Genomic DNA, 10,080 nt, shown 5'->3' on the forward strand with positions numbered 1-10,080 from the left:
TGTTGAGGAAAGTTGCAGAGAGACGGAAGAGCTGAAAGATAGTGATCCCGTACAGCGACTGCTCAGATCAGTCTGGCCCGGCACCTTCCCTAGCACCTCTCAGCCTCTTCTTGTACTGGGCTTTTTGTTGTAGTTCAGAACCTCCTGGTGCTAATTGCCTCCTTCTGCCCCCTTGTGCACCCCGCACACACTTACTCACCAGTTGGAATTGTGATGCAATAGCCCACAGGGCAAAGGCTTTTTTTTTTTTTTTTTTTTTTTTTTTTTTTTTTTTTTTTTTTTTTTTTTATGCTGACATCAGCCCTCTGGGAGTTGGATGGCGAAAATAAAAAGCAGCTCAGCAAGTGTGGAGGTGTAAAGGAAAGAAATTGCCCACAGCAGGGTAGGGCCGGCAGGATTTAGCCTGAACCCCCACGGCCTGAACTTCATTGTGATGCCATTGTAGTTCCTGGTGGGATCACCCAGCCCTGTGCTAGCTAGTGACCCACAGCCCAACCTGAGAATTGTGGCTTTGTGGGTGAAAACTTGAGGCAAGGATGGTTCTTGGGTGCGCTGGTGTTTCTTTTTTTAGATCTCTGGATTATCTCAGAAATAACTAGATGAAAGATTGGTAGTTAGCTCAGTTAATGTGGATTAGGTACAAGTGACCACCGCTGTTTTCCCACAAGCTGAGCATCAACACCTAGAAGGGTGAGGCTGTACTGTGGCTTCCGGCAGCTCACCAGGGGAGACAGGGAAGGAATGAGGCTTCCCTCAAGGGCAGCAGGCTGCTTTGCTCATAAAGAAACAAGGCTTCTATCCTAGCCTTTGATCTCGCATCATTTCCAAAGGTCTTATTCCTTTGCAAAGAGAGTTGGCAAGACTCAAGAGACCCTTGTGGCTTCTCTAAAGGAAGAGGTTTTATACAGCCAGTAGGTCTGAGGCCTGGACTAAGAAGCACTTTGTAGGCTCTGTTCCTTTGTCCCAGGAAATATTTATTGAACTTGTCTTCCAACACACAGGCACATAATTTTCAATATGTAAATTTCAATGCCCAGTGTTTTAATTGTTAATATTAAAGCATTCCTCTCACCCAGAGGCTGACTTTCCTGCATTTCTTTTAGCAGAATTTAAGATGCTGGATGATAGGTCATTCAGATGTGGCGGTTTCAAGCTTTCTAAATGAAGGACAGTTTCCATAGTTTCGTAAGGGACTGCTTGAACACACAGCTATGAGAGAGTTCCCCAGGAGTGAACTTTGACACTGTTGCTTCCTGTTTGGCTAAAGATGCCTTGTGTGCAATAAAAAGGCTCTCCCTGTCACCCGCGCCTCATTCTATTCCTGCTAATGTGGGTCTAGGGGTTCACAGCAGCCCCCTCTCTCCAGCTTTGTCTTAACACTCACGCTGCTTGGCTCCTGCTAAGAAGGCTTCCATTGCTCCAGCTAAAATGTCAGTATGCAACCACATGCTTGTGCGTTTAGTGGTGATGGTTAAATTTTCTATGAATTAAATAAATCATGTTTTTAAAAAAGTTAATGAGGCATTTAATTAATTAACAATGTCGGGTTTATGGCCTTTATGGTTATATTTTGCGGTTAATGGCATTCAGCTTATGGCCTCTTAACAGAATTGTCCAACAAAAACAGTTTGATTTTGTTTGGGAATGGGTGGGCTGTCCTTCAAACACACCCATTTCTGATGCAAAAAATAACTGAGAAATGTGTTGGGCAGGCACATGTCTTCACCCTTCTCTGTTGGGGACTGCAGTTGGCATCTGTAAAGAGGCTAGCACTCTCCCAGCTAGGAGAGTGATATTAGCTTGCTTGAGCCCAGCAGAGGGTCAGAAGGATGCTCTTGACAGCTGGATCAAAGCCTTCCCGCCAAAACCTTTTACTGAGCTTTTTGACTTCCCAGCAGACGTGGGAGTCTTGCCCCTCTGTGGGAGTCACCCTCAGTGTTGGATGAAAACACTCCCACTTTGCTTCCTGCTGTTTCCCAGACTGTGGAGAGTAGTGTAGGACGTAACAGCAGACAAGCAGATCTCAGGCCAAGTGACACCAGTGCAGCGGAATGAGGGTAGACTGTGGCAAATGCCTCACCTTGTGTGTGGTCACTGTTGCCTTTCCCGCCATCCTCCAGGACAAGAGAGAATCGACTTAGACTTGTGCTCTGACTTCTTTCATTTCTAGGTTCCCTCAGATCAGCCCTGTAGTGATGAAGGTTTCCAGGTGAGGGCCATAATTGTCAGAACAAATAAACCCTGGGTTGAGAGGACACCAGGCAGACTGCCGGTATCCGCATAAATTGATCTTTGCACAGCAGTCGGTGGTGCTCAGGGCCAATCCCAGAGTCACATGACAAGGTCTTGTCCTGGCTGGGGCACACAACTCATTAGATTGCAGCCATCCACTCGAGTCTGGCTAGTGAGGACCTGCTAAAAGATCAGCAGCTACATGCGGTATCCTGGATACTGGGCCTCAGGGCAGGTGGCCTGGGAGCTCAGAGGATTGTGGGCATTCTGGTAGGTTAGGACCTAACGGAAGAAATGCCTTGCCAAGCATGCCTTCTCTTTTCCTCCCCTTGCTTTAGAAGGGAGCTGCTGTGGCCACCTGAAGCAACAGGGCATGGATGGTCAGATTTACCAGTGTGTAGCCTTAGGCTCACAGGGAAGCACCTGGAACATCCTAGGTAGCACCCAAGTGAGCCTTTACCTTTGACTGAACTATCCTAGAAAAGGGGCGTTAGAGATTTTTCACAACCCACTTCACGTCTATGAACTTCTTCTGGCACGCCAGAAGAAGCCACCCATATTTTATATCTAGCAGACGAGTTCTCCAGTGTCACAAATGGTAGGCCACCCTGCGTTGTCTAGCCCCATTCTTAGAAGTTAGTGACAATTTGCTTGGTGTGTCTTAGGAGAAGATAGTGTAACCTGTTTCCTGGTGACAGATACTGTTCAATGTGTTTGAAAACTTGCTTAATCATGGTAATAAGACATTGGGTAAATTACTGCTGTGCTTACTAGGAGTGGTTCATGGTAATATTTTAACATGCTAAAGAAGTGAGATTAACAATAGTGATTCTGATGCAGACTGTTGACACTGAATGCCTTCTGCTGAGGGAGGGGCACACTTGTTCTGTTTTGTTCTAGTATGTGATCTATCTGATTCCTGTCATTGACTTAAGTAAATAAGCATGTATTGCATGGATTCAGTCTTTAGTAGAGGGAAAAGGGAGGAGAGGTGGGGTTATTTGAGGCCCTGGTGTCCATGTGTCCATGTGTGTGGTACGAATGGAACCCATGCCAAGGCTCTACTGCTGAGCTACTTACTGCTGTGCCAATCCATTTTATGTCTCTTTTCCACCTGTCTGTTTGGGCTGGTTGACTGGTGGGTTGGTTGGTTGGTGGTATTTTGAGGTAAGGTTTCTCTTTGTAACAGTACTGGCTGTCTTGGAACTCACTTTGTAGTCCAGGCTAGCCTGGAATTCAACAGAGATTCAATTACCTCTGCCTCTCCTGAGTGCTGGGACTAAAGGTTTTTGCCGCTGCCACCACCCAGCTTCTTGTTTTTAAGAGTGCATTTTGCTTTTTGTATCGCGGGCTTACCATCAAGGCTGGTCTCAAACTTAAGTCATCCTCCTGCCTCAGTCCTTTGAATGCTGGAATTACAAGTGTATGCCACCTCCCTTGGCTTCATCTCCTGGTGAGGGCTAAGATAGCTGGCAAGAGTCCCCTTAGAGCTCTGCCTTCTGTCTGCACACAGGGATGCCATCTGCCTCACCTGCTCTGAGTTGCAGGGTGTTATGGCGCTCTTCCATTTTGCTTCACTTTGATCATCCTTGCTTTTATCTAAACTTGGCTGTTTACTATCTGTAGTGACCCTGGTGGAGCATAAATGCCATAGTACAGATGAATGTGCCCTCGGACTTGTTTTGGTGAGACAAGATCTCACTCTATATCCTAGTCTGACCTCAACCTCATGTTGGTTCTCTGGCCTCAACCTTCTGAGTGTTGGGAATTACAGTGAGCCCTTTTGAAGTCTCTGCAGCTGAGTCTCCGCATACTCCCTCAGTAATGAGACAAGTGTTTTGGGTCATAAACAGCCTATGGAGTCTTGGGAGAAGGTAAAACACATTTGATTGGGGCTGTCCAGCTGTAGGCCCCTCAATAAACATTCAGGCACCACCCAAACCACAGTGGGTTCTCAGGCCTCAGCTTATAGTCTTAGAACTATGAAGAAGTCTTCCTTATGAGGTGACTGTGGTGATCGGATGGTATTTCTCGCTCCCTCCCCACAGGAAGTGGTCTTATACTGCCTGGAGAACAAGATCTGTGACGTGAATCATCGTGACAATGCTGGTTACTGTGCACTACATGAAGCTTGTGCCAGGGGGTGGCTCAACATCGTTCGCCACCTCCTTGAATATGGCGCTGATGTCAACTGCAGTGCCCAGGATGGAACCAGGTCAGTGGTGTATCTTGTTCTTCCTGCTTCCTGGCATTGCTGTCAAGCAGACAGTAGCTCTCAGGGAATGCAGAAACCCCAGCTTCCTGGCATTGCTGTCAAGCAGACAGTAGCTCTCAGGGAATGCAGAAACCCCAGGGGGGAAAGATGGAGAGCAAATTGCACCTGCATTGATTGCAGCCTAGAACTGAATTGAACAGATTTTTCTGGTAGGTGATGAAAACCTCCCAGTCTTGACCAGTTCTGTAGTTCTCCCATAGACCAAAGCCTACCAGAAGGCCATGGCCCTCCATGAGTTAGGGAGACAAATACTTATAGATCCTTGAGCTGTTCATTGCCATCTGTGAAGTCATCATTCAAAGTATTTGTGAGCTGAAACACCCTTGGGACAGACTGAAGGCCATCTATGCCTCCTTCCACTGGTTCTTCGGTCATCACCCACATCCATCCTGGCCCTAATAGTCACCTTGTCCTTGACCTCTGTTTGATTAATAAGACCCACATCTGAGTCAGCACAGGCATCTTGCTGACATTGTGACGGAGCACTCTGGGATTCAGGACCCTGGTTCCCCAAAGGGTAACCTGTGGATCTTTCACGCTTTCTTCTTTTGAGACCAGGTCACTCTTAGATAGTCCTGGCTGTTCTGAAACTTGATATTTAGACTGGGCTGGCCTTAAAATCTCAGAGTTCTACCTGCCTTTGCCTCCTGAGTGTCATACTTTGATAATAGCATTAGCTCAGGGGCCTGGGGATGGTATGTGCCCTCCTGAGAATATGCCACTGCCAGGCACTTGGCTTCCGGACAGATAGTGCTAGAGCAGGACTTAGAGAATGCTTCTCTTAGCAAATTCTGCTAATAGCAAAGGTGAGTGGCTTTTTGTTGCTTTGGGTTTTTTTTTGTTTTGTTTTGTTTTTGTATAGCGATTGCTTGTTGCACTGGCTTCTACAGTGGTGGAAATTTTCCTGTCTGTACCTCATTTTACTGAAGATATTTTCATCATAGATTTAAGGTCTTCCTTAGGCCTAAGGATAAAATAGGTGTATACTTGAGAACTGACCCTGAGGTAGTCCCGTCCCTGGCCCTTTTGAGGGTTAGCTATCCATAACAGTTGCTTGTTTAGACTTTGCTCCCGTCACTGTGCCTTGGTTTTCTTCTGTATGTAGCACCCAGGATGCTCACTGTAGGAGGCGTGCATGTATTCTGTTTTCCCTGCTTCTAGATCAGACAAGTATGCCGTGCACAAGCTTAATGCCACTGTGTGTCTCTTTCCAGGCCTCTGCATGATGCTGTGGAAAATGACCACTTAGAAATTGTCCGGTTGCTTCTTTCCTATGGTGCTGACCCCACTTTGGCCACGTACTCAGGTAGAACCATCATGAAGATGACCCACAGTGAACTTATGGAGAAGTTTTTAACAGGTATGATGGAGTTCAATGGATGATCTTATTCAAAAGTTCAATTCACCTGGGCATATGGCACTCAGCTCCAGTCTTAGGTACTCTGAGAAAATAAGAATGTGTAAGGCCAGTCTGATTGACTTATCAAAGGCTATTCTGGAGGGCATGGGGGGGGAGAGTTAGGTTGGGCCTGGTGCGTGTGTGCGTGTAGTTGAACACTTAGCAAGTATGAAACCCTGGGCTTCACCAAAGGGCAGAGATGGCAACTGCATATTTTAGATTTGGGTGTGACTAGACCGAAAGCAAAGGTTTTCCTATGGGGAAATCCTATTGTAGTGAAGCCACTTGGCTTCTTCGCCATAATATATTTAAAGTTTTCTGTTTGTTCTTGTTGTTTTGATTTGGTTTTTGCTTTTTTGAGACAGTTTCTCTGTAACAGACTGTAACTGTCCTGGAACTTGCTCTGTAGACCAGGCTGGCCTCAACATCATAGGAGATCTGCTTGCCTCTGCTTCCTGAGTGCTGGGATTACAGGCGTGCTCCACCATGCCTGGCTTTATTTTTTTGTTTGTTTGGTTGTTTTTTGGTTTTTGTTTTGTTTTTTAACATAGTTGGTTTCATTTTCTACAAATCCATTTTTCACCTAAGTATGACCCATGGGTTTACATAGCAAGTCTCTGAAATTACCCAAGCTCCCAGGCATGCAGTTTTGCACTGTGGTGTTTGGTCTTAGGATAAACCCATCTTTTAAGCCCCCGGTGTTATAAGATCCTGAAAACAAGCTCAGTTTAGTGACTGTCGGACCCTTGTGGTTAAGCTCCTCATCAGACACTGCCAAAGAGTTCCTTCAGCTGGCTCACGATCCATCCATGCCCACCTTAAGTTGTGCTTACTCAAAGAGTTGTCTGGTCAATTGGAGACAAGTTAGAAAAATACAATTCTTCCTCAGTTTTATAAGCCTCCCAAGCTTCTTTTCTCTCATTTTGGTAAGCCAGGGTAGCCTGTCCCTCAGCAAGTCAGGAACTACAGAGGGCTTCTAAAAACTGAGAGGTGACTTGCAGGCACAGTCATGAACCAGCCTATTACGAGTTTCTAGGGAAAAGGCATCCTAACTGCTTTAACATTTGTTCTTGTCAGATAGGATTGTGTTTTGTGTGGGGACTGGATCCCATTGTATGGCCCAAGCTGGCCTCAAAGTTAGAATCCTCTTGCCTCCGTCTCATGAGTTCTGAGATTATAGTTGTGTGATACCCCACAGAACTTGCCAGTATATTTTATCTTCTGTCGCCCCCTCTCTCTGCAGATTACTTAAATGACCTACAGGGTCGCAGTGACGATGACTCCAGTGGCACTTGGGATTTCTATGGCAGCTGTGTGTGTGGTAAGCCGTGCTCCAGTGAGAATGTTGTTGCCTGCTCTGGGTGAGGGAGGCAGGGGATGGGCACTGGCACAATGATTTGGTTGCTCTGGCTGTCACCACAGCCAGCTAATAATCTACAGCTAATTGCTGCCTCTCTCTCTCCTTGGCCTTCCACTAGAACCAGACGATGAAAGTGGGTATGACGTTTTGGCTAACCCCCCAGGGCCGGAAGACCAAGATGAGGAGGAGGATGCCTACAGCGATTTGTTTGAATTTGAGTTTTCGGAAAACTCTCTCTTGCCGTGTTATAATGTCCAAGTGTCTGTCGCTCAGGGGTAAGCATGGCTCTCTGTGGAACAAACTACCAAGCTGCTTGAAAAGCAGTTTGTCCCATTAGGCAGATGAAGGTGGGTGAATGGTGGGTGGCTTCTTAGCTGTCCTCAGACCTTGGCTAAGGGTTCCAGATCAGTTATTTATGCCCAGTGGAGGTAGAGCTTACCTATAACATGGTTCAAACTGCCCTCGTGAGTAAGTGTATCTTTTCAAGTCATTCTTGGGGCCAGTGGGCATTGAAGCCGGGAACTGAAATGCCACAGAAAGGCCGCCATCTTGGATAGTAGAGCAGCCAACAGTGAAGAAATGAGTCTTCCCCTAGCAGCTGTCATCCCATCCCCCAAAGAGTCAGCCTACGGTCTCCCCCAGGCACTTGAGATATAATTGGACTATAGTGATAAACTACCTCCTCACCTAAGAATAGGACAATTATCTAGGACACTTGGAGTCCTTAATGTGTCATCAGATTTGGTTAGATCCCATGTTTTCCCTATGGGTGTGCCACTGCACCTTAATAATCAGTCCTTTGGGGTGTCCATGTCAAGAAGCTGCTGTGCTTTGTGTTAACAAAGGTGTTTAATGAGTAATGTCCTCCTCTGCTCTGAAGGTATAAACACATATGCCATTACTAACAGTGACAGAAATTCTAAATTGTGTCAGGCTCAAAAGACTTACTAAGCATCCCTTCTCAAAGGTGTCCCTACCCAGATAACTGAAGGATGGGGCTAGAACTGGGAACGGGGAGGAGAGGTAGCCTTCTATGTTTAGTGATCAGAGAGGTCAAAGAGGTTGGAATATAGGCCTGGTTTTCCTCACTGAGTACAGGGTCCACTGGAGAAGCATGATGCAAGTTTTAGGTGTGCAAGACTATCCCCATTTGTTTCCATCCATGGCAGTGGGCACAGTGAAGCTTGTGCAAATTCTAGTAGATGCTCTCTTTATAAAAGCAGATCTGTCCCAAATTCTTAGGCTGTGGTTCTTCTCCATATCTTAAAGACCAGCGGTGGCGTGTGGTAGGACAGGGTAGAAGAGTTGGCTAGAAGATCCCTGGCCCTGGTTAGTACTCAGCTAGTCAGGGTGCAGAGGTACCTTTCCAGAAATCTAACTCCCATCCCTTTTTATCTTCTAGGCCACGAAACTGGCTACTGCTCTCAGATGTGCTCAAGAGGTTGAAAATGTCCTCCCGGATTTTCCGCTGCAATTTTCCCAATATGGAAATTGTCACCATCGCAGAAGCAGAGTTTTACCGACAGGTCTCTGCAAGCCTTTTGTTCTCCTGCCCCAAGGACCTAGAAGCCTTCAACTCTGAAAGCAAGGAACTGTTGGATCTGGTAGAATTCACCAATGAGCTCCAGACTTTGCTGGGCTCCACTGTGGAGTGGCTCCACCCTAGTGACACCCTAGTCCCTGAGGGCTACTGGTGAGCCGCCCGCCCTGCCCGCCACTGTGTACAGTGTGTTATAGTGTTAATCCTTGTGCATATGTGTCATAACAACAATTTCTGTAAAGAAAGGACACTATTACATATTAAAATATCTCTTCTTTATATAAGAGAAGTTACTCCAGTCAGAAGAACCTAGAAGTCTGTGTTTTCTTTCTAAACTTTTAAGTCAGTTTTTATGAACCTGTTCAGATGTCTTTATTTTTCAGTGCACACATGCTTTGAGATATGTATGTTTGTTTTTACTTGGAACATTTTTCTTTTCTAAGGAGAAAATAAAACAAAAGAAAAAAAGAAAAAGGAGCCCCATACTTTATTGTATAATTTCATACAAAGCTTTGGTGGTAGGCCATGACCGCAGCATGTGGTCAGAACTGTGTGGTTGGTTTGGGGGAGTGGATTGGGCAAAGGCACTTGGTGGCAATGTACTTTTATGTTTTGTTTACAGACTACCTGCTCATGCCAGGTAAATGCTATTGGAGGCAATCCAGTAGTATGTAATATAAATTCAAACGATATCCACACACAACAACTAATTGTATGAAACTTTTGTATCCTAATTTAAAAGCTGTGAAATTACTTTTCACACATCAAACCGGATTGTTTATATGTTTAAACATTTTATGCTCTTATTTAAAGAAGACTTTGAGCTATTTTTTTCTGTACCTTGTAAAATATTGAGAACTAACATAATATGTTGAGGTTGCTTGAAAATGTACATAAAACTAAAATTTTCTGAATTGTGTGTTTATGTTTGAGATCTGTGTTTTAACTTTGTAAGTAAATTCTCTGCCTTTGTATTTATATTTTACAAAAATTTTCTTAAAAGGCAATAAACCTGATGAGGAAAGGAGCACATTGCAGTACATCCTTTGTATTTCTAGAATATTCTAGTTTCCTTTAACTGTTAGTGATGGATTCCAACTTGCAACCAATTTTGTTTCCGTAAACTAAGGTAGAATACAGAGTTCAGGGGAACTGCTGAGAATCTAGATCTATCATCCTACTCTGAGCGCTGATTTTTAGATCTATCTCTCTGATCCTTTTTTGAGGTACTGAGGATCAAACCCAAGGCCTCACATGCTAAGCAACTATACTAC

General features: G+C 45.2%; 1 protein-coding gene across 7 annotated transcripts in view; it reads left to right on the forward strand.

Moving 5' to 3' along the window:
* Bcor (BCL6 corepressor) overlaps positions 1-9,834 on the forward strand; it is a 118,680-nt gene extending 108,846 nt beyond the window's left edge. For all 7 annotated transcript variants that reach the window (XM_050160856.1, XM_050160855.1, XM_050160854.1 and 4 more), the window contains 5 exons: positions 4,281-4,447; positions 5,722-5,867; positions 7,150-7,227; positions 7,385-7,541; positions 8,669-9,834. In XM_050160856.1, coding sequence (XP_050016813.1) covers positions 4,281-4,447; positions 5,722-5,867; positions 7,150-7,227; positions 7,385-7,541; positions 8,669-8,963 — 843 coding nt within the window. In that variant the 3' untranslated portion in view covers positions 8,964-9,834. The remainder of the gene's footprint in view (positions 1-4,280; positions 4,448-5,721; positions 5,868-7,149; positions 7,228-7,384; positions 7,542-8,668) is intronic.
* Positions 9,835-10,080: the final 246 nt, after the last annotated feature.

Source organism: Alexandromys fortis, unplaced genomic scaffold, assembly GCF_014885135.2.
Source record: "Alexandromys fortis isolate MF-2015 unplaced genomic scaffold, M_Fortis_MF-2015_v1.1 scaffold_83, whole genome shotgun sequence".
Classification (NCBI taxonomy): Eukaryota; Metazoa; Chordata; class Mammalia; order Rodentia; family Cricetidae; genus Alexandromys; species Alexandromys fortis.